At 42.5% G+C, this 25,123-nt stretch overlaps 1 protein-coding gene across 2 annotated transcripts; it reads right to left on the bottom strand.

Annotated features, from left to right (window-relative positions):
- Positions 1-600: 600 nt before the first annotated feature.
- Positions 601-19,441, bottom strand: LIN7C (lin-7 homolog C, crumbs cell polarity complex component). Of its 2 annotated transcripts, XM_006260668.4 has the most exons (5): positions 19,367-19,441; positions 8,188-8,306; positions 6,996-7,067; positions 6,462-6,671; positions 601-3,362 (listed from the first exon to the last, which is right to left on the bottom strand). In XM_006260668.4, the coding sequence occupies exons 1-5, from the start codon at positions 19,401-19,403 to the stop codon at positions 3,207-3,209; spliced, it is 594 nt and encodes a 197-aa protein (XP_006260730.1). In that variant the 5' UTR covers positions 19,404-19,441; the 3' UTR covers positions 601-3,206. The 2 variants fall into 2 exon arrangements, with proteins under 2 accessions (XP_006260730.1, XP_059578705.1); XM_059722722.1 differs by lacking the exon at positions 6,996-7,067.
- Between the last annotated feature and the right edge of the window lie 5,682 nt (positions 19,442-25,123).

The raw sequence follows: 25,123 nt of genomic DNA, 5'->3' as shown, positions 1-25,123 counted from the left end.
GGTGTCCTGTACCTCCATGTAGGGACCCAGGGCTCCCAGGCCCTGCTCCTGTGCCAGGACCTGTATTGACCTATACTTCATGTGCAAACACGGATCAGTGCAGGTCCCCAGGTAGAAGGGAGCTTCAGGTGGATGCACAGGTCAGTGCACAGCCCCACATGGAGGCACAGGGTTTCCCCAGTTCCAATGATGCCCTGTGCCAGGACCTGTACTGACTGGGCATGAGGCATGGGTCAATGCAGGAACCGACAGGAGGCAGCAAGGAATCAGTGGAATCTCCAAGCAAAAGGAACACATCACCCCTTGTCCCATACGTGTTGCCCAGTAAAGGGGGTGAGGCAGGACAAGTCCCACCACAACTGATCTGCTGCGGTATGGCAGCAGATACTTCTACCCAGAGAGAAAAAAAAACCTCTAAGACAGTTAACTTCCTAAATACATTGTTGCTTGCAAAGTTTTATGGCACAAATATTCACCATGCTCAGGACCATCCTAGTGACACTTAACAGATAGTCACAATGTACATCCTGGTAAAGAAAGCCACTTTTCAAGAAGAGTTAAACAACACATTAGGGAAGGTAAAAAACCACACAAAAAGTGTGAAATTTCACTTTTATTTTTTGTGTTCATAAAAATCAAGGACCCTTTAACAGCAAGTGCAGGGGGCCTTCAACCAAAATGATCTGTCATCAATTCACGCTGGTGTATCAAATTATTGCCTGTGTAAGGACTAACAGTGCAGCTACTGCACCTGCTCAGTAGTAATTAAGAATGGACATTTCTTGGCAAATTTTAAACATATCCTACATTTAAAAGTTACAAAGAGTTTTTATACCACTCAAGAGAACAGATCGTTAATGTAAATGCTGCCATTTTACAACAATAAAAATTAAATATTATTTAATCCTCCCCTGATATACACATTTAGAAGCTGATTTGAAAAAGTTTCAATCCAAGTAGCTTTGGAACTGCTTACACACTGAACCAAAAAGTCATAATTTAAAATGGAAATGCTACTGCACTCATAGCAGCTCTATTTACACTAAAGTAAATATTTCTTTAGGGTAACAAAACACAATTGCTTTAGACAGCAACACAAGGTATACAGGTTTAATACATATTATTGTCTTAACTTGTTCCCATTTCTTTCTTTATATATATCTATATATATATTTATATTATACACACACATATGGATCTCTCTAAAAACAAATTTCTACTATTTTACAATTAAATTAAAACATCTCCATGATTGGTCTAACTAGTGATTTTGGTCTCAATACTTTAAACATTAATTGTCCATAAAAATATACAGGTAAACATCATGGTCCTATCATTAACAAGAAGCCTCCTAAAACAGGCCAATGACAGATAATCAACCATGCAATTCAGTGCTCGGTGTCATCTAACTGATAAATATTCACACTGTGTTTCAGACTCTTCTATCAATATCTCTGGATTTCTCTTCACAGACTCGCAATGCTTATAAACATGCAGAAAGCATTCACATTTCTTAACTTGCCAATAGCCACCCTACAATTTTTTCCCCTTATGTGGGTCAGCTAAACAAGCATAAGGTCATGCTGTCATTTTTAGATCTTTAACCTTTTATTGTCTTTCACATGTTGGAATTAAAATGTTAAAACTGACCTTATGCTGCTCCACATGAACAGAAACAAGATTAACCAGGTATCCCAAACTTCATTTGTTAATTTTAGCTGATTAGAATTAACTTGTTTCCAGCCATTAGGATATACTTATGTCTGCCTTTCAATTTAACAGACTCTCAATGGACAAACAGGTTCTAAATGTACGCTGAAAGGCAGTCATAAAAAAGCCACACTAACAAAACCCTCAACTTTGTAGATTCCAAGTAGTTTACTGCTGTTCAAAAATGTATTTTGTTCACATGTGTGGACATGTGTGATTTAAAACACCAATCTGTATACAACCACTTCTGAGTCATTACCCACTTCAGATCTGGGAGAATCTGATGTGCTGATTTTAGCACTCCCATCTCTCACCTCCATACCTGCTCAATAAGTAGCACCACTTTAACCTTTCTAAAGTAAATGGATGAAGAATACGATATGTCCAAAAGATGCAGCTATTGATTTTGTTAATGCAACATTTCAATATTTTTCTTCTTATGGAATCCTTATATAAAAGGTTGGATGTTATTACCCTTTACATATTACTGTAACAGCATGGCTTTCCACCACTTTACACTGTTATAAAAGTGACAATCTGCATTAATTCAGGTATGAACTACATGCGATCCCTGTGTATCTCATCTCCAAGTGGTAGAAGTACAACTAGACAAATTCAATTAAGAAGATATGCACAGTCAAGTTGAATATCATTTAAAACAAGAGTTAAAAAGTAGGGATATATCTGAAATTCTTTTTGCATTGCATTAAAGATATTTTCTGGTTTTCTAAATACAAATATATAGACAGGAAAGTGATCCAAAGGAACTGTATTCAAACAACTATTTTCTCCCAATTCAGTCTAAAATTAGTACAAAAAAATATAAATTATAGGAGTGATTGTTGCAGTTTTTTAGATGTCAATTATTAAAAAGATATTGTAGGTGAAAATATTCCTCATAAAATATTTACAGATGAGGTAAGTTTCCAAGTCAACATTTATCAAACTAGATTATGACTTAGCACATGTAAAAACACTCAAAAAAATTTGTAAAATCTAGTACTTAGTACCAACTACACAATAGATCATGATTAGCTTCACGTAGTTGATGTACAATATGTTTTAAGAAAGTGCCAAAATACTCATAGGCAAAAACCTTCATCAGTAGGCAAAAGTAGTAGAACATGTTTAATATTACATACTGACAAATGAAAAACTGTTAGAAAAAATGATGGTACAACTGTATAAATACATCTCATTAAAATGCTTTAAAAAGTGTATAAATTGGCTGTAAATGGTTAATTATCTTGGTCTGAAAAAACATCTGTAAAATAAACTGGATAGAAAAGCACATGTAAACTCTTTGCCAGGAAGCACTAGGGTGTTTTGAAACTGTGAGCAGTGTTAATAGTGAAAATATTTATAAAACTGCAAAGAGATTATTTTATTGGACAATATCTGTCATAGTCCTAGGCAGTGCATCCATTAGAACACGAAATCAAAACTACTGCATGTAAAACAGAATGCAATTTTCTCCATGAGTTCTAAGGTCTGTATTAGTTCTGTTGTCTGCGTTTTGCTGATCTCATTTTCTCGAATCGGGACTCCATCTCTTCCAGGACCTTTGGTGTATATCGCACAACCAACTTAACCTTTCCTTGAGCTGCTTTCAGTAGTTCCACTGCTTTTTCATGGTGTTCACCTTCAACACTCTGTAAAGCAAAAAATATCAAATAGCAAATTAAAAAGTATACAAACGTTGCAAAAGATACTGTACTTCCTTTGTTATTCATAAAGCTTCCATTATGCACAATAGCTAGAAGTGCACAGCTTGAAACCTGACAAAATCACTATAACCCAATTCAAGATTTGAACCTCAATAAGTCACTTCAGAATAAGGATATTTATATATACTATTATGAAAACATTTTAAAACATCCTTAAGGATGAAAATCTATATTTACTATGAAAGAATGTATTCCAAACAAACTCCCAACCACTGCATTCAGTAATAAGATCCTGACCACCATATATTATCAGTCAACCAACATTTATTTCTCCTAGTTTACTTGGTTATCAATAGGGACCTACCAAATTCATGATTTCGCTAAATCTGGGCAATCTGCAACGGGGGGGGGGCAGGGGGAGAACTTACAGAACAGAAAATGCTGGCTCCTCAGAGGAAGCCTGCAGACCTCAGTGTGCTGCAACAGCCTGGTGGGGCAGGGAAGGGGGGCTGCCCACTTGAAGGGCTGCAGTCAAGATAGCTACTACCCTCTGCTGCTGACTGGTTGCAAGGGCTGCTTGTCATGTTGCCCAGCCCTTATCCACCAACGAGGTGGAGGCAGGGCTGCATGAAAGACAGCCCCCAGAGCCAATCAGGAGTGAAGGGCGGGGCCACATGGCAGGCAGCCTCTGCAGTCAATCAGTGATGGAGGGAAGGCTGCTGGGGCAATTTGGCCAAAGGCATGTGTGTGGGGGGGTGTTGTGCTCCACCCACAAAATGTCTGTTCTCCCATGTTCTCCCTGTGAAATCGGAGGCAGCCCTCACGAATTAGGTAGGTCCCTAGTTATAAAACACAATGAAACGACTTGCCAAGCGTTTCTCCTATTGGTCGTGGCAAAAGCTGGAAGGCAGATTGGAGTTCTCTCATTAATATAAAATTAATTTCAGAAAGACAGACAATAGTTAAAAAAATAACAGCTCTAGATGATCCATATACTTGAATGTTCTCAGTTTTGTTATACAGATGGATATACAGATGGTTTTGTTTTAAAAGTGAGGTTGAGAAGCTAGCAAAGTATTATCCTCTACTTTACAAGAACACTGAACATTTAAGAGATTTAGAAGTGTAAGTTGCAAAATCAGTGTTGCAAGACTGCTTAGTTTCAAAACTATGTCTATATAAATATAATATACTGATAAACTAACTGCCAGTATAAAATATTCTGGAACTATCATAGAAATCATAGGAATTAAGGGCTAGAAGGGACCTCAGAAGATCATCTAGTCCAACCCCCCTGCTCTGGGCAGGAATACTGCTGAGATCAAATGATCCCAGCAAGGTGTCTGTCCAGCTTTGTCTTGAAGACTTCCAAGGTTGGAGACTACACCACCTCCTTGGGAAGTCTATCCTTTGAAATATTTCAGTGGACTAAAGTCTGCTTTTCAAAATACTATTTTCTTTTAAATGAGACTGGCAACATTCCTGGAAAAGTAGAAACACAAAACCCTCCACAACAGTACCTTACTACTAACAAGCACAAAGCTCTTTCTGAATAAGATTATTAAAAAGAAGCCTGTTGCATGTGTACAATAATTCCAATTTCACTTTTTTTTTTAAACCTTAACCATAGTATTAAATGCATTTTTAAAAGAGGGTCAGTTACTAAGAAAGACAGATGAAAGTCCAGTTAAGCTGTCTGGTTCCAGGTCTCCTTTACACTAGTCCCTACATTTTTCAGAGTAACTTGGGGCGGGGGGGGGGGGGGGGGTCTTTAAACTGGTTATCGCAAGGAACTAAGCTGCTTTTGAAAAATAGCTGCGTTACTTTGGCCATGACCTTGCCCATTCTTTGCATTAAGGGTTTCAGTACTAGGTGGTGGCCAGGAGGGAACCATTTTGGTGATATGCAGTAATTCTTCCATCTTTTTATATTGCACGGGTAGCTCTGGTTACAGATCACAGGGTTGACTTTGACCCCATGTCTAAAGAAAAAGTTAGGTTGCAGAAGTAATTGAGAGCATGAATATGTTTAGTGCATATTAATTAATATTTTCTGAAAACATTAAATCAGAAGCTCTTAGAATTTTCTTAGAGAAGCCTGACAGTACCCAAGCAACAAGTATTGCTCTATAAAAGGAAAACATCCAAATAGTTTAAAAACTTTTTGGCAGCTTCCTTTTTCTCATCATCCAGAAAGACAGCCCAGTATTGTGTGCATGCAGCAGATCTCCAAACAAAATGGATGTTGAATTAAACACACACCCAGTTCTGGAGGTCAAACTACCCTAATTGTCTTTATAAGAAACTGGAGGGATTTTTTTTTTAAGCATTCAGATGTCATTGCTCTAGGACACTGGTTCCCAACCTTTTTTTGCTGCAACCCGCTGCTGGAAGCAGAGTGTGACAGGGGCGCCCAGGGGTGGGGGAGCTCCCGGCACATGGCGCAGCTTGTTCTTTGTGTACAGTGCTGCCGGCATTGCCCCCGCGACCCTCATTTGGGTTGCGACCTGAGGTTGGGAACTGCTGCTCTAGGATGATACTACTTTAAGGCTCCATCTTTTTGAGGTTTCTACAATGTCAGCAACACTTTTACCAGGACAATAATGATAATGGACCATCACACTGTATTGCCTTAGAGACTGAAAGGTTTTGTTGCTTACCTCAGAAAAAACAAAAATTTGCATCAAGTATCTGCAGCATCTCTTTTCTCTGCCTCTTACCCCTCAAAACGTGTGTGCTCACTCTCTCATATAGCATTTTAAAACAGTAATAATAGACTGTTTCAAAGGAAAGTACTTATCCTTTGGTTCCATTTATCCACAGAATCTGAATACTGCCTCACAGAATAGCACTTGTCAACTCATGCACAAAAAACAAAGCATAGTCTAAAAACTTTTGTAACATTCAGGTTTTTGTCCAACAATGAGACTAAGAAACTATATAGCTCTGAATAAACAGCAAAATTGCAAGTTGCAGTTTAAAAAATGCCAAAAAATAGCATTAAGCTTATGCAGTGTACATTCTCTATACACCCTCAAGTGGACGTAAGCCATTACTACAACTCAAAGTTAAAGCCAATCCTTACCACCCCGTTTACAGAAAGAAGCTGGTCTCCACGTTTCAGTCCCCCATGCCTATCAGCTATACCGCCTGGGATAATCCGAGAGATGTAGATGGGAGAGTTTTGTTCTTTGCCTCCCATAATATTGAATCCGAGACCTTCTTCTGTCTTTGGCAATTCAACAACTCTGGGATGTGAATGACCTTCACTGGCAGCAAATGCAGCTACAGTGGCCTGTAAGAGACAAGATTATTTAATTTTTCTTAAGTAGTCCATAAACGTCAAACACAAAGCCTTCATCATCTCCAATGGTCAGATGCAGTAAGCATTTTAATAGATCCCATTAACTACTTGGAGAAAAAACACTAACAATAAAGCACAAAATGCAAAATCTAAGAGGCATTTTGAACGAAATACAAAAACACTGTTTTAAATAACACCCTTCAAATCTTGATACAACTGACAAAGACCAAGTAGTTATAACAGTAGTAGACATCTAGATAACTAACACCCTTTTTGTAACTATTGCATTCTATTCTATTTATAGCTAGGCTTTACCTTTGCTGTAGCATTAGCTCTCACTTCTGGGCTACTGCAGATGTCCACAGTTTCATATACATGCTCATAAACCTTTAGGGACAAAGCAATTTAGGTAAACAATTAAATGAAGAAAACATACACACAGATTTTCTGCTTGGATAACGTAACAAGTGAATAGTTTAACTCAGGTATTACATGATATCTCTACCTCTGCCGCCTCATCAAGAAAGATTTCCTAATTCAGAGAGGAGTGGAACCTGTCCTACTGGAAAACATCCCTCATGTCAATGTGTTTTCACTGCACAATTAATACAGGCTCTTACTTTGGGTTAAGTCCCTACCTGCCTACCACCTATACAAAACACTTCTGTTCTTGTATGTCAAGGCCACACTACCATATTTGATTAGGGATATGAGTTTTAGAGACTTTCCTTTCATTAATTCAAAGTCCTATTTACTTTCCAGGGCTGATCCAAGCCGAAATAAATAATTCATGGGCTGATAGCCACCACAGTGATTTTAACGGTAGTTAAATTCTTGTATCAACTGTCTGGTTTAAAGTATGTAGCATCTCAGCACAAAAAACCCCTATAATATATAGACCCAAAAATGGGCTACAGTAGAAACCGTGGGAATTCACCATACACTTTAACAATGGACTGCTTGCAGCTAAGGTAGACTAACCAAAGTGCTCAAACTCGAGCGCCAATTACAGATTAGCTGAGTAGCAAAAACATGTCAAGGCAGGACATAGTAAGGCACAACACTTCTGTATTCTAGGATGGGCCATTTAAGGTTGATGATTATAGCCATTAAAAAACAAAAAGCCCTACCATAATCAAAATAGCTATCTATTCCACTCTAGCTCCTGGACTAAAGTTTCAGGAAGATGCCGAATAATTCTTGATAAGACTTGATAAAAGTAGAAGGAGGTCCAACTTGAGCTAAGGAAAGGTTATCTAGGTTAACTTTGTCTTCACCAATAAACTCTGACCAATTATTTATTTTGTTTTAAATCTTGTGTTTCTACTCTTTAAACAAATGTTGTTTTATAAAGAAATAAACCCTATAGCTTTCAGACAAACAAGTCAAATTAAAAACTAAATGAAAATGAACTCTTGTGAATGTCTACTGAGCAGGAACAAAGCTGGTAAGACAGTTTTTATGGTAGATAAAATTATTAGACATGCCTCTTGTTTATGCAACTTACCTCCCTCACAGCATTACAAAATTCACTTTGAAGGACCCTTTGCAAAGCCTGTAGTTTCTGTGGTGGTACTTCGCCACATCTTTGTAATTTTTCCAGCAACTCAATTGCTCTGGAGATATCTGGAGACAAACAGCGTTGGATAATGATGAGCACCTGAGTTCTATTTGGAGAATTTTCTTTGTGCATGTATGTGCACACTAATACATTTCCTGCTAACATAACCACAAAATTCCAAAAAGACACCACCACCTAATGAAACTAAGATCCCCTTAAGTACACTGGCCTACAAGATTCTCCTGTCTTGGAGTCTACCAATCCACCTAATCTTCTGAAATCTCTGCTCATATCTGGTTGTCTGTACGACCTGTTATGCCTAAAGTGTATCCTTTAGCCTCCCTACCTCACCATTCTACATTTCTTTTAAGTAAGCAGCAATCAGTATCAATGTTTCCAAATGTACCAATTTAGGGAGCAGATAAAGTTGCACAAAAGATGATGAAATTAAAACTTGGTTCAAGGGGAAGCTAAAACTTTTTAAGTCTACTTGCATAGATCACATGCATGCACCCTACATCAAGTTTTACAAATATCACTTAAGAGCCAAACTCACAAGTTTTCATGTATACCAAGTTTATACACAGACCCATAAATAAGAGCTTGTTTTCCCAGGGCCCCATTCACACCAGCCCCTGCCCCACTCCCTCTCTCACCATGGGGGACTCAATCTGCCCCCCCTCAAGCTGCTCCCCCCCGCCTTCCCCTACTGGGCAGTGTCTCTGTGTGCGTCTGCCCCTCACTCCTGACCCACAGTACCCCACATCCTGCCAAGGCATGTAAGAACCCTCTCCCCAGGCTCCAAACCCCCATATATTCCCACAGCCCCCCACACCTTTACAAATTCACACCCCACACCCACAGCCCAACCATACAAAGCACCTCCATACTTTTGCATAATTTGACTTTTCTGTGTATAATTTTGAGTTTTTAGCTGTGCAATTAAAATCATGATTAACTGCGACTAATTTTGTTAATTGTGCAACTAATTGCAATCAAATTTTTAAATAATTTTCTCAAGTACCAAATACACCTTTCCCCCCAAAATGAGGTCCCATCTGGCATGTTTTAAGTGGGGAAGTTGAAAAGAAAAGAATCACACCTGAAACACTGTATGCCAAGCAGCTACTAAAATAGAGTCCTGGGTCACCCCTCTCACAGCCATAGCTATTGACTGACCACATTAGCTTGTGCCTGAAGCAGCAAGTGAGCTGCAGATAGGATCTTGATGGGATTTGTGATGTGAGAACACTTTATTTAAATGAAATTATATAAAGAACTACTTACACCAAAAAAACCCAACAGTCTTGCTACTGCCCTTGCAAAGGTCTGGAGCCTAACCCTGTATGATAAAGTCCTCCTAGAAACTTACCAGTGTCCTGGAAGTGTGACATCCCAAAAGACAGTCTAGGTGAGGCAGCTTGCACTGGGAACTTACCAGTGCTATACTTCCTAGACACACTACATTGCCAGGAGGACTCGCTCTACAAAACACACAGTTGGACATGACTCTGGAAAAATATTTTTTTCTACATTCTACCTTCCAACAGGATGGCGTGTGTTTTATTTGGGGGTGTGAATATGAGAGAAAAATTGATAGAATCTTTAACACCCACAGCACAAGCTTAAAAAGAGAAGTATAGTGGTAGAAAGATTCGATACAGAACAAACCTTTGTTCTAACAATAAACTCGATAGCTTCATTTCTTCCAAACAACTCTTCCATAAAAGTCATCCAAGAAAAAATACTTGGAAGTTAGGTTATTCATATACACCCAATATTTATTCCTGAAAACTAAGTCCTTAAATACCCAAAAATAAAATACAAAGTTTTAAAATGCAACCTTCCATTTACTTTTCCCAGCTTCTAGTCAGGCTAAAATATTTCTCTGATACTGGTTACATTTTATGCTGAACAAGACTGAGAATTACCCAGCTCACATAAGCTTTCTCTAGTTTGCCAAATACCATTTTCTGAATCGTAAGTTTGGGCCAAACAGACACCATAACAAGAGTTCTGGGTCCTCACCACCTCACCTTTATTCTTCAGTTTCTGTTATGGGAGATAGATAAGAGTTGAAAAACTAATTTTACCAGAGACCCACAAAACAAATGAGGGATCATTTTGATCTGCTCTGGTAAGGCGTTCCATGGTCCAGGATGCGGAACTGAAAATGTCTTGCATACAAGTCTTAGGAATTTCATTCTAGGAATTCATGGATTTCCATATCCCTATGAAATATGGAAAGAGGCATAGCTGCCTCTTTGTGACTTGTGAGAACACATGCTGAAGGACCTTGATCAACACGAAGTTTTAAAGATTAATCTCAGGAAGCAAAGTGTGAAAGTGAATGAAGTATTAATGTGCTTTTGATTATTAGTTCTACACAGGGGCCAAGCCATGATCCCAAAAACTCTTTTAGAAGGTACTTTAATTTGTCTTGATCACTGATCATAAGCATAGATACCTAATGATGTAAACTATCGTAAGCATAGGTGATATTTCAAGTCTATACACTAGCCAAATGATATTTGGACCCCAACAACTCACTCCAAAGCACTGTGTTCCACTTTCAAGTGCTTCATTCCATCCAGGAAGAGCACACACCAACTGCTGAAACTTCCTTAGCCTGACAAAGGGATTTTGAACCCAAAAGCTTGCTTAATAACTTTTCTCCAACTATTTGGGTTGGTCTAATAAAATATATCAAATTCACCCAAGGAACCTTGTCTGCACCCCTCTTCTCAGCTATTTTTCATGCAGTTGCTTATCTGTATAACATTTCTTTATCTTTGCTGACATGAACAGAACCACCAACCTCTTCCAAAAGCCCCACAAGCTAAACAGAGATGGATTCAAGAGACTTGCATGAGAAACAACAGCTCACCACTCTCTGGGGCCTGCTTGAAAGGAATCTTCAAAGCCAACTTATGAGTTGTACTGTCCCTTCCTGGTAGGCATGAAAGTCAGAAACACTTGAATGAACTCAAGAAGTATAGCCTTAAATCTGAAAAATAGCCTATATACTTATGCATAGAAAAGCAGCATAGAAAACTCTCCAGAAGTAGAACAATTAACCATATGGAGAACTGAAAAGTTCTCTCCTGTTGCCAGGTGCCATCAGCTTTCCCCTAACTCCCACAGCACCTTATTTATCCATAAAAACATATTAATACATTTTTTAGAAAAATTAAGTACAGAAGGATGTGCAGATTATATGCAGGTTTATACTATCTTAAGTGACCTCAAACCAGTTTAAAAAAACCTCACTGACACAACATGCAAACCTAAACCAGCATAATAGACACAATCCATGGTAAGCTTCCATCAAGATAAACCAGTTTTAGATCCATATTGATAAAGAACAGGGGTTGGCAACCTACAGCTCCTGGGGCCTTTGGATCCAGCCTGCAGAGCTCTCTTGGATGGCATTTGGTAGTGAGGGGCTCCTCCCTGAACTACACTGAAGTTGAATACCTAGGTTCTGATGGCACCTAGGGGAGCCTCGCTGCACCACAGCTGGCTGCCTGCTGCTTCAGCAGAAAAGGAGCTCTGCCCATGAAGTCAGGTGACATGAACTCTAGCAGGGCAGGGTTTCAATCATGCCACAGCTCAGCAGCAAAGAGAAACAGCAGCAGCTGCCACCACCAGGTCTTAATGCCTGCTTCCAATTCAAGCTGGGTCATTCCAGCCCTCCAACTAGAAAATGCTGCCAACCCCTGATATACAATATATGGGTCTTCTTCCAGTTCAAGTGACTGGCTTTAGGAATCCCATAAAGGTTTGTGGTCACTCATGAGGAGTTCAATCAAGTCTTCCTTCCAGCCTCAATATCTCTAAGGTTGGCAGCATAATGTGGTCCTTTATAAGTGAGGGACAGAGAAATGAAGCTGCCATTTGTTTCTTTACACTTCAGCCTGCCCACTCACCTAGCAGTGCATTGAGGACCACCTACTTCCAAACTGAGTGGAAGCACAAGGATATCTGCCAGCACACTGCCCACACCAAGGAAGACAAGAGTCGATTCAGTGATGATTTACCTACAGTACAGAACATCTCCTTAAGGGGCCTACAAACAAACACTTCCGCACTCCTGCAACGATGCCTCAGCTTAAAATGTCCAACTTCGGCAGCCACCAGGCAAAAAAACTAAGGCACACAATCCACTCACATGCTTGGTCATTCTCCTCCCCTTTCTTTGGAACCAAAAAGCTTTTATATCAAAGCTAAAGCTGTCCCACATCATGCCATGATAGGAAGCCAAAACCCAGTGTCTCCACCCACAAGCACAGCAATATCCATCCAAGCACACTCAATGATAGAAACTAGGTCCCATCTATCTGATGGCAGTAGGAAGCCCAAGGCAAGGAGAGATGCAGGCACAAGGGACCACTGGTCAGGAATCTTTGCCCACCCCATCTACTCCTCCCTGGGCTTCACACCAGAAAATCACAAGGCAACCTCTGCACTGACCCTTCCTCCAAAGCAACTGAATAGTATAATCTGGCCACAGTCACTGGCCTGTTAGCAACCCATGTGTTTTCAACAAAGGCCAGCTGCAGCTGAGCCAGAGGGCCTCAATACCATTACACCTCCAAATGTACTCACAGGTTTAATAGTGCTTAATTTGGCAAGCTCTTCCCACTGTGCCAATACCACCAAGCAATAAACAAACTAAAAAGAACACTCTAGAACTATTATGCACTTATTTAAACTGAGGATACTGACCCACATTTACATGCTCTGTTCTCTGTGGGAACACAAGTTTGGCCCACAGGTAAGGGGTCTCACATTCACAGGGGAAACGCATGACATACCCAGCTAATCTGGAGCATTCCAGACTGGCCTGTGTAGAAAACCTTTGAGGCAAGTAGCACAAAAACCTTGGTATTCAATGTTAAAGCCAAACAGGCCAGTCATATGTCTCCTAGTCCCTCAAAGGCAGCTGTCCCAATTCATTGCACTTGCAGCAGGGAAGTCCCGCACTGGACTTGGTGGGGAAGCAGGGGGCAGGGCTCTCTCCACTCCCAGCAGAGAGTGGGGACCTGTGGGGGAGGCAGCAGGCTCCAACAGTGGGGCTTCCCCTGCTGTGAGTGTTGGAGCTGCAGGTGCGCGGTGCAGAGCCCCAGCAATAGGGCAAGCTCTGCTCCCTTCCTCCGCGCAGCGCTGGCCATGCTCCACTGGGCGCCTGTACCAGGCACAAGCTTCCCAACCTCCCTGCCCACTTCTGTCAGGCAGTGGGGGCTGCACATCATGGGGGGAATACATGGGAAGGGTCCCTACACCCCCTCACCCTCCCTCACACTGACACCCTGCCCCCACAACCCCCATCGACATATACATACATCAACATACCCTATGACCCCCACACGCTCTCACACCCCACCATACACAATATAAAAGAATGACACCTTATTTTTTAGTTATTATGCAATCCCTTCTATATGCAGTACACAATCACAAGTCATGACAAATATGTTTTGTAAAATTATTACTGTAGGTGTTTGACTTCAAGTGTATGATTTGGTTTTTTTCTGGTTCTAAGATGGCAACCCCCTCTTCCAAAAAAGTACTAGGGGGAAGGGCAGCAAGGGGAGAGACTTCCAGTGGCAGAAGTCAGGGGTTAGGGGGAAGGACTTCTGGTCCCAATGTGCTAATCAGGCAGCAGAGCAGCTGTCAAGGGGTGGGGTCACCTATGCAGCCCCCGACAGCTTGTCAAAACTCATTAAGCAGCCCTTTGCCCAAAATAATTGCCCGCCCCTGGATTAGTGTCACATCCTTCAAGGTCTGCAGTTTGGGGAATGGAGGAGGGGTTGAGGGTACTGAACTGGCCCCTCTTCCAACCCTCCCTCATTTTGGGGAAAGGTTTTTCCAGGTGCTAGAGCCATTCATAGCTCAAGCACTGGGAAGCAGTAGCCTTCTCACTTGGAGCTCTCAGCCCCTCAGTTTTAGCCATTAAGTGAAAACTTGGAGCAAGACGCATGTACTTGCCATGGCCAAACTTCCCAAGACTGCAGAGGTTCACAGGAAAGGACATTTTGGAAGTTACTGAGAATATTAGGAGTTCTCATTAAAGCAGAGACTAGAACAATGAACAACTTCTCTCCTTCCAAGGCTGACACCTACAGCTACAGGGACAGAAAGGTCTCAGACAAAAACTCTTGCCCAGAACATACCAATCACAACGAGGAGGAGGAGGACAATGACAAAGACCAAAAGAGGAGATACTGAGGGAGTTGGCTGCTTCCTCTGAGGAAGGTCACATTGGTCTAAGAATGGTACTCCTTGTAGTGTTACATTCTGGAGTGCTGTCCAGACCAAGGAAGCAAGGCATAACTAAAGACTGGAAAGACTGCTAGTCCAAATGGGATGAATCAATGAGGGGACAAAGGGGCCATGGCTATGGTGAGAAAGACCATCAAGCTGTGGCAGGAGAACTTCCAAGTGGCTCCAGCAGTCCAGCATACAGGCTTGGGCTGAAGATGAGTGTGTATAGAGGCAGAACTCCAGCCTTGTCACCACCCACCTAGCACTTACCACAGATGGGTCATCTACCCTGTAGCTACCTTCTGGTGACTCTACTTACTGAGGGCACCAACAAGCAGTAGTGGTGCTCTGCAACATGCCTTGGGAGAAAAGGTGCACCTTCTGGAGCAGATCATCTTTGAGCTTTCTAATCCCCACCATGCCACCAGCGCATGTTGCTACAGCACTTCGCTTCCAAGGACTATGCTGAGCATTAGCTTCATTTCAGAACAAATGCAGCTTCCCCCACACATCCAAACCCTATTTGCTGTAACACAGCACTATTTTTCCTACTGTGGACTGTTTACTTGTTGGTTTTACTGGTGAATGAAAAATAAGCTGTTTATCTACAGTGAGCGTTACTGTTTCTGCCTCCTAACAACACAGTTGAAAAAAAGTCCTTACTTCACGCCTGTATGGCTCCATCCCCAATCAAAGCAGCTGGCCAAGAAAGGCCTTGACTGACAAGATTCATTTGTTGTTTTTTTATTCTCAAAGGGTACCAGCTTTGTTCTCTTGCAAAAAAGTCTCCCAGCCTCTGCCACCAGCCCAGGCCCCAGTCTCACAGATGTTGTGCAGAGCCTCACTGCGTTGGGAAGGTAACATTCTAAGATATCTGGCCAGACATTGGCTGTTAAGAGACAGATACTGATGTTCCATCCTGAAAATAATCTGTATGGTGCAGAGGAGTACGGCTTAGTAAATTAGCAAATATTACAAATCAAGACTCCAGAAGTCTATTCATTCACTTGCTAAATGACCCCCATATAACTTCACTGTGCCATCATTAAACTGGGTACAATCCTGGCTTGCTTCTCAGGAGAGCTGAAAGAATTGATGTTTATACAGTGCACCAATATTCTAATATGAAAGGCCAACTTTTATCATAAGACGCTAATTTTGGAGTCAGCAGTGGCTATGATGCAAGCTCAGAGCAAGGGGCAGAATGTAAGAATATTATCACAGAAGCAGCCTAGAAAAGAAACACTGACTCAGGCCTACGCTATGAATGACATAAATGTTTCAGTTGCGGGTGTGATTTAAAAAAAAAAAAAATGAAAATAGTTTCTCTGTTATAACCCCTTGCGTGGGCATATTCACACCAGCATAATATAGTTATGCCAGCTTTTCATAGTGATCTAAAACATACAATGTAATTTCTGTGTATAAATGACAAAGCTCTTGCATGCCCATCTCTTTCATAGTCTTCCTCCTGGAAGACAAACCAGTTTAACTCTGGTCTACATCACACTACAGAGTTTTGTTAGGACAGGTATGGGCATGGACAGGCATAATACTTAGACGAGTTTAAATGTAGTTTGAACCTAAGCAGACAAACTTGCAAGCCTGTGAAACCACTTTAAAGGTGTGTGGAATGGTTCAGAAGCATACCTGAAAAATCAAGTACTATTCTGAACTGGTTCACTGTGAACCAGTTCACTGTTAGACGTAAACACCAGGTGTTCTGCGACATTGGTCTGGTCAGTCCTCCAAGAATCCCACACTGAATCATTCTTAATTCTCCTTCCCCGCTATCCAATCCTGCAACTGCTACTCTATTCTGAAGCCAGACTACTAGCATAGAGCTGGAGCCAGGGACATGTAGTGGTGTGGATGCAAACTAGACTATAAGCAGCAACCTCCTGGGTCTATGCCACTGCCTGGCTAGAGCTCTGTACCACTGCATGTCCCTGGGTCCTTTCCATACATACCCCTAGCTCCACACTACTTGAACATGTCTGTGTGCTATTGCACAGCCTCAGCTCTGCATTGCCACACGTCCCTGGCTCCTTGCAGGTGCATATCCCCAGCTCCACTCTGCCCGACCATGGCTTTGTGCCACTGTACACCCTCAGCTCTGTGCTGCCATGTGACCCCTGGCACTGCTGACTGGTCAGACTGCTGCCCAAACGTAGCTCTATGCAATGACATGCTCCTAGAACCATGCCACTGCCCCATGGAGTGGAGATCTGGCTGGAAAGTGGCACAAAGCTAGGGGCATGCGACTGCATGGAGCTGAATTCAGGCAGCAGGACAGAGCTTGGAAACTGTCGCCAAAAGTCATGTCCGTTGGGGTCCAGGGAACCTGAATTCTGCTACACTGTACTTCTAGTAGTCCGCTGGACTACTAAGTGGGCCAGATGGAATGTTTCCATGCACCAGATCCACCCTGTGGGCTATATATTTGACACCCTTGATGTAGAATATTTTCATGGCTCATTTTGTATGATGCCTTAATTCAACATGTGGCTGGGAACCGGGCTAAACCAAAGGAACTTTAAACCCTGTACCAAGCAGCTCTGGCAAGGCAGGCCAGCACCAGGCACTGAGGCTCCCCTTCTCCCGGCTGGGGACTTTAAACCCTGCATGGAACAACACTAGCTCGTTGGGTCTGGAGACTGTGCCATGGTCTAGAATCAGCCCCAATGCAGTCCCTGCCAAACTGACAATCAACTGATTTTTGGGCATCTTGCCTTCAAGCTGCCAATGCAGGCAGACCCCAGGGTCAGGATCCTGAGCTTCCCCTGCACTGGCAAATATGGAAGCACGGTGCAATTGGGATCTGATGGCCAATTCCAAAATGACACATCCAGCCATGCGCCTGCATGCATGCGTGTTGGTGGGGCAGTGTGAGGGGGTCAAGGGGATGAATCAGATTGTGCCTTTAAATGAACCGTCAGAGGCCTTAGAAACCTTGAAAGTGATGTCAGTTTCCGGGCTGACAGTACAACGGCACAGGAAGTACTATGTACTTAATGAGCATTGACTGCACTTAACCAAATTTAAACCAGATTAGCTTATCATCTTTTTTCAGTACCAAAGCTACGGACTTAAAGAATGAATACTGCATTAGGAAAAACTTCCTAACTCTGAAGAGGTGTTAAGCACTGAAGTATACTACCTAGAAGGGAAGTGTAATCAAATCAATAGTGCAGGTCAGAAACATTCATCTAAGATGGCTTAGGCAAGGAAGATTTTGCCTTGAGCAAGGTGTTGGACAAAATGCCTTCTGGGGTCCCTCCCAATCCAAGTTTAGTATTCCATGATTCTTTTATATTTGTCCTCCAATTTGTAACGTACTCCTATTGCTAGTACAGACATGCTTTTTAAACAGAACTGTCCATCTCTCCCTACGTTATATGCCAATTCTCTGTGATGTTTGCTCCTTTGACCTGATAATGAAATATCATAAACTTATCTAAAGTCAACAATATCACAACAGAAATTACTTCTGAAAAATAGCATTCTTCTTCACTAAGTCTACTCTATTCTGTACTCTTTTCCACATTCTTAAGATGAACCAACATGGAACTATTTAAGCTCCAACAAAGGAGCGTAAATAGCTCCTTTGTTCCAGAGTTCATAAATAACTCTGCAGAGATTTGTTTGTTTTCATGGACAGAGCACAGTGGCAGGGTAATGAGGGGAGCAAGATGCTGCCTGAGGTTTTACACAGCAAACCCACTGAGAACAGCTAATCCACTGCCAAAGCAACTGCTCTAATTAACAAGCTTTGGGGGAGGGGGGCAGCAGAGCTGTGGAATCAGCAGCAACAAGGATCTATTTACAAAGCTTCTCGCTCACCCTACAAGCAGCTTGTTTGCGAAATGGGAAGGTAGATGAAGGAAATGGGGAGGGGAACCATCAAACAGTCTCAAGAATAGAATTCTGAAGCTGGTAATACGCGGAGATTGAACAAGAGAAATCTCCACTTACAGCCAGACACAAGCTAAAATGGTACATTCCCCACCCCATACCCACTACCAAAGCGCAAGAAGAAAGGCAACTCTTGGGGGTTTTCAAAACCTGGCTGGACAGGGCTTTGGTTGGTATGTTCTAGTTGGGGTTGGTCCTGCTTTGAGCATGGGGTTGGACTAGGTGACTCCTGAGGTCCCTTCCAACTCTCTTTTCCTATGATCCCACAAAGAGCTGGCCATACACCCCCCTCACTAATCATCTGTTGCTCCTTTCAAGAGCCCGACTAGGTGTTTTCACCACCCAAAACAAATCCTCTTTGGTCTCCACTCCCACTGAGAAGTCACTCTTCACACCAGCCACATTTGCTGCCTATGTGCACATGCGCTTGGAAAATTAAGACGTGGTTTGGATGCTCTATATTGCGCCTGCACGTAATTCTCCAGTGGTTTGCACCTACACTTCACTGGGCAGCAAAAATAACACCGCCCTGAACATCACAACCCAAGTGGGCACTGTATATTACAAGCAAGCCCTGCCACACGCCCCAGTTCAAGCCATGAAGAAACCGGCTCTCAAGTCGTTACACATTTTCCACCACTAACTGTAGAGCTGGTTGCCTCTTTTTCAAGTAGGTAATTTTTATAGCGGGGGACCTCCTCTACTCGATGGGCCGGCCTAAAACGAGGGCGGGAACCACCCGTTCTTGGCGGGCCGACTGCTCTGCCCGGGCTACACTGCGCAATGCACGTAAGGTGTGGCAGGTATCCGAGGTGACACTCGGCGGGGGGGACCCTGCGGCGAGGCGTCCCCCGGCCGCGCGAGGGGGGGGTGTGCGGAAAGGGGAGTGCGTAGCTCCTCCCCTCCCCCGCGCCTTCCAAAGGCCGTTCCCAGCCGCCCTCACCTCGCTCCAGCCGCACGGGCTCACCCAGCGCCGCCATCTTCCCTCCGTCTCGCGCCCCCCGGAAGTGACGCAGCGCCTCGGGAAAGGCCGCGAGAGCTGAAGGGAAGGAGAAAGAGCGCGGGAGTTCGAGCCGGCCGAACTGTCCCCATCGCGCATGTGTGAGCACTTGCCCCGCCCGACCATGTGTTCGGAGGCGGAGGGCGCGCAGCCTTCGGGTTCATAGCCTGGCGCGGGAAGGGCCGACGGTAGCCAATGAGAAGCGCGGAATGGGTGGTCACGTGTCCGCCCCTCCCACCCCACCTTGCGCTGCGTACACCGCTGTGGCCGATTGCGGGATTTCTCGCCGCTGCTGGCCTTGCCACCGTTGCGTACGGCGCCGTTGCAGTGCCCTGCCCACCTCTGGAAGCACACATCGTTCACGATATTATATATATATATATATATATATATATATACACACACACACACACATATACATATATGTATACACACACACACCCCTTCTACCGTATAGATTAACCAGAGTACATACATGCAGACACAGACATACATATACACACATGCGCACATTATATGTATACAGGCAATGCTTGCTCAGTGCTGTTCTGCTTAGTGCTATTTCGCTATAATGCTCGTTAACATTGACACCGATTCCGCTTAGCGCTCAGCAAGTTCCAGGATAGGGCTCGCGGTCACCATCTTGGTTCGTCAAAATCTTTTCTTGGTTTTCCTTAACACTGTTCCACTTACCACTTGATTTTTTGGGGACCAATTAAGAATGCTAAGTGGGGGTTGCCTGTGTATACATACACACATACACACACAGATATATGTATGTATATGCATGTGTAGTACAAGCTTTCATGAGGTGAGGTTCAGCTCACAAAAACTTGTGCCCTCTATTGATCTACTTTTGTTAGTCTATAATAGTCAACTTTCTTTAGACCCCAGGCACCCCTCTGCCAGCTCCAGGCACCCCTGAGTAGACTTGGAAAATGCCAGCTCTTAATTTCTCCTTTTTTTTTTTGGACTATAGAAAAATCTGGAGCAATTCTGTTGCAAACAGTAAGCTCGGTAAGACCACAACAGGCATGAATGACGCGTGCCCCCAGAAGGTAACCATCTGCAGGCAGTGGTGCTGGTGTCGGGGGCATGGTGGCAGGGAGCGGGGAGCTCCTGCAAGTGGCCACGGCAGTGTGGGCAGCGAGGGGAGGGGTGGTGAGCGCCCAGTGGCAGCTACCCAGAGATGCCGCTGGCAGTTTCACCAGTAGCCAGCAGCCATTGGCGATCGCCTGCAGACCCCGCTGGCAGTGTCAACGGTGAGGGAGGGGACAGGGGTGGCAAGCAGCGACCGCCCACAGGCGCTGACAGCAGCGTCAACGGCGCTTCTCTTGGGGTGCACCGCCAATCTCAGGGGTGCAAGTGCACTCGCATGCATCCCTACATGTCACCAATGACAACAGGGAAGAATGTTTTTGACACTGGAGATTCCTCTCTGTGATCTCTGGGCTCATCACTTGAATCACGTTTGTACACCTCACAGTCCTAATATTGTGTGGCCCCACAGAAAGGATCTCAAGGCACCCTAGGGTGCCAGGACACCCTGGTTGAGAATCACTGGTCTATAAGGTGCAAATGTACCTTGCCTTCTATTTAATCTGCCCTCTTGCCAGCAAGAGGCTTATCCTGCATGCATTTCAGCACAACAGGAACGTGAATGGAAACGTTTTGAGTTTCACAAGTGAACACAGTCAAATCCTTACAGCTTTCACGTAACAAAACAAAAGAAAAATTAAAGCTTTAGTAGCCGACACTGCTTAAGCCAATGAATATATTTGGGGAAAAAAATGTGTGCGCATATTTCACAATGCCCCAGAAATTGCCAAGCAGTGACCCCCATTTTGAGGAACCAACAGCTGATATTTGGATTGATGTAACACAGAAGGTTTTCTTAAACATCTCTAAAACCACAGATCAATACCTCAGACGTGGGAAGAGAAATAAATGCCTTTAATTTACATTTTTAATACCTATTGGAAAATCAAACATTAAACATTGGGTCTCAAATGCTACGAGAGATTCACGTCAGAAAACTGCAGTTGTAGCCTACGTCTACCACCCTGTATTGAGCAAAGTAACTACATTCAGTTTTATCTAAAATGCCATGTTATTAATCTACAAAACCTGAAAATAATTCTGTGTGGAATTTCTAATAGCCAGTATGTCCATGGCTATTGGAAAACAGACTTTTGCTTCCAGGAAAATACAAGGATCTTTAGGTACCCTACACATGACCCATAGGGGGAAAAAGATGTGACCCTTGTTGGGTTTTTAATGGTATGTGAAGTAGTTTGGAAAAGACTGCTCTTTGTTTTCTAATATAATTTACTTATTTTTCTCTTTTTTTTACCTTAGGATTTCAGTTCTTTTACAAAAACAAGAAGTCTGTGAATGACTGGAAAACTGGTGGAGCACTGATCTCACAACAGAAAGATACGAAATTTAAGTGATTATTTAAATCTTTCCAAACTTGGTTTTCATAACACATCAAAGAAAGGAAATCTTTGGTACATCTGTCTTTGGTAAACCTTTGTGCAATTTCAAAGAAAAGGCATGAAGGCTCATTGTCCTCTGTTATAATGTTTTCCAGAAGATGAGGAAGTGCCAGACTTGAGGTCCCTGATATTTATAAAGTAACACCACAAAGAAGAAAAATGTAATTTTAGAGCTGATAAGAAGGTGATTTCTTTGAAGGTCGCTTTTTAGCATTTTGCTATATTTTTGCACAAGGTCAGTGTTTTTACTGTGTCCTACAACTTAGAGTAATTGTGTAGTAATTTCTAATAGTAATATGTACAGCAGAAATAATTCAGTATGTTTTCTATCTTGAGAGCTGAGGAAGGGCAGTTCATGTCTGAAATCTTGCCTAACTGCAAAAAAAAATAAAAATAAAAAAAAATAAAAAAAAAATAAAACCAACCAAAAACCCCCCCAAAAAACCCTTTTGTACCATAAATTTCCTAGACAGTCATGGCTACAATTAGATTTTGTGAGAAACTAATGAAAATATTTGTTCCACAGAGTGAATCAATTTTATAGCTTATAAACATGACATATCTATCATAAGCATAAGAGTCAGTTTAGCTACTGAGTTTGTAGTCTGGCACACTGGGGAATATGGAAAGCATGAGACTTATGGCTTCAGAATTTAGGAGCCAGAAGGTGCGTGTGTCATTCTGCCTGCCACCTTGTGGAGGCTGTTAAAGCACTACCCTGGGAAAAGATTGAAGAAAAATCAAATTAAATAAAATCAAATGAAGAAAAGCAGGTGAAAATCTACAGAGTGACATGATTTAGTAGGATTGTTAATGAGAGGCATTGCAGCAGATTGGATTTTTGAGATGATCTCTTGTTTTTCTATCAGGCACACTTGCACTTACGTACATCTGCCATGGATATTTTTTTTTCTAAAGCTTCCTACAGTATAGGTTCAAATATATGCCAGTTTTCCCCTCACTTCCATCTCTAAAAATCGCTAGAGTTTCTACAGCTAGTTCTTTTGGAATTATTCCTTTGCTGAGAAAGGAAAGACATTTTCTTAAACCAGGGCATTTTTTTTACTCACAGTATGTAGTTAGAATTGCTTAGCTACATTTGAAATGTAGTTACCATGTCAGAAACCATTTGGCCTGATTATTAGAAATACTGAGCTATCTTGAATCCTGTTGAAATCAATAGGAGCTGTAGAAACTTGGTACCTGTGATAAGTGTTTTAATTAGTGTATTAACACCAAGTGCATGTAAGAAACAGAACTAATAGAAGGAGGTTGTGAGTTTTTTTTAAGAATGGGGACCACAAAGTATGTAGAGAACCATGTACAATTATCTTGATTACACATAAAAATAAGACAGGCTGTACAAGTAGCTAATAAGGCGCTACATTAAAATCAATGTGCGCCTACAGATGATGTCACTGCATATATGTTATGATAATCCATGATCAGGATGGCAATGTAAATTAACTTGGTGCTTTACATATACATAAGAGTGCTAATGTTGCTGGTCCCCAAAGGTTTACAATGTAAATTACAAGTATTAACTCCTTTAGTGCAGGCATGAGACCTGTCTTTTTATAAATGTATTGTAGAAAGTATATTTGCTGGCAATTTAAAACTAGTTTTAATTCCTGACATGTCCATAGCTGTTAAAATAAGCACCAAAAGTATCTACAATTGGCCAAAGCATAGAAACGTATCATGTGAACAAAGATGAACAATAATGGTTGAATTGCTGGGAATATTACAAAAGATACAATACATTGGATGAGACATTTTCTGCTTGGAACTAGATGAGCACAGTTTTTGGTGAACAGTAGCAAATTCAAAATTAGCAGAGATAAGCAGAAACAATAATTTGTTATCCTTCAGCCTCATGAATCATCTTGCAGACTGCTACTGATACATTGTCACTTCTGACCCAAATTTAAGTAGTAACAAGCTACTCCAACTTCTCCGCTGCCAAAAATAAAGTTTTTTGAGATCTCTTGCAGGTCAAAGTATTTCCTAAAGTATGAGGCATCGACCCTTCTAAGGAGTGGGGAGGTGTATTTGCTGAAGAGTAGCTGAGAAGCCAGGAAAATGCATAAGCAAGGAAAATTAGGAAAGATAGGCCTCAGTCTATCCATTTTGTTTGCAACAGGTATGTATGATACTTAACTTTCGACACTGCTACCTATATCAATCTAGGTTGTGAATTACTTTGGTCAGAGCATGTCTGAGTGTGTCTTCACTGCAGTGCCGATTACACTGCCGGCAGCAGCTACGGGCGGTCGTCACTCACCACCCTATCCCCCTCACTGCTGACACCACTGACAGTGTCTGCAGGCAGTCCACGATGGCTGCTGCTGCCACTGCCAGCAGCATCTGCAGGTGGTTGCAGGATTACTCTAGGTGCAGCACACTGTGCAACCATACCCAGGTTACTGGGTCTACCACACTTTTGCTGCAATCTGCTGCATGCATACGTTGTTCCCAGTGTACAAGATTCACATGCCATGGTTTTGATGTGCTACAATGAGCTGATCTACAGCAGGATTTACTGAAGGACTATCAGCACTCAAATGATTTACCCTGCATCCTTCCTAGTAGGTTATCACTGATCAGCCTCAGTGAAAAGTGGATCATAGGCTGTAAGCCATTGCTGCTAGCCTGAGGTAAAAAGGCTACTTAAGTGAGGTGGAAGAGTTAATATGGGTATGGACTAGCTGTGCAGACTAGATGTGCAAGAAAAATATTATTTATTAGCATCAATATTTACTAAGATAGTACCCACATGCCTACCAGTTATGGGATCACACTCTGCTATGCATGGTACAAACAAGTAAGGCATATGTAAGGCATATTCTACAGCCAGGATGTCAAACGTACAGCCCGTGACCTGGATCTGGCCTGCAGAGCCCCATCATCTGGCCCCTGGAGCTACTCCTGGGCATGGAGTTGACCTCACATGCTGTGCACACTGGACCAGCCCCGCACTCAGGGCTCAGGACATATACTGCACACAGCACCCGCTTTGTCTGGCCCAGTACCCACACTGCACATGGTGCCTGCCTCATCCAGTCTGGAATGCTTGCTGTACATGGTGTTTACTCTGGCTGGTTTGGGATGTGAACTGAACATAGCATTCCCCTTTCCCCTGCTCCCTGGCCCTTCTGGGGCAGGCACAGCATGCAGTGTGGATCCAACACCAGCCAGAGTG

Source organism: Alligator mississippiensis, chromosome 2, assembly GCF_030867095.1.
Source record: "Alligator mississippiensis isolate rAllMis1 chromosome 2, rAllMis1, whole genome shotgun sequence".
In the NCBI taxonomy this organism is placed as follows: Eukaryota; Metazoa; Chordata; order Crocodylia; family Alligatoridae; genus Alligator; species Alligator mississippiensis.
The sequence above is the reverse complement of the archived record's forward strand: the minus strand, read 5'-3'. Positions and strand labels throughout refer to the sequence as shown.

What these genes read in the sequence shown, in the direction of transcription:
- LIN7C (XM_006260668.4), bottom strand. Translation starts at nt 19,403, where the DNA reads ATGGCGGCGCTGGGTGAGCCCGTGCGGCTGGAGCGAG. An exon ending in GCCCGTGCGGCTGGAGCGAG is followed by an intron (nt 8,307 to 19,366) that starts GTGAGGGCGGCT and finishes GTTTGTCTCCAG; the next exon opens with ATATCTCCAGAGCAATTGAG. An exon ending in TTTGTAATGCTGTGAGGGAG is followed by an intron (nt 7,068 to 8,187) that starts GTAAGTTGCATA and finishes TTGTCCCTAAAG; the next exon opens with GTTTATGAGCATGTATATGA.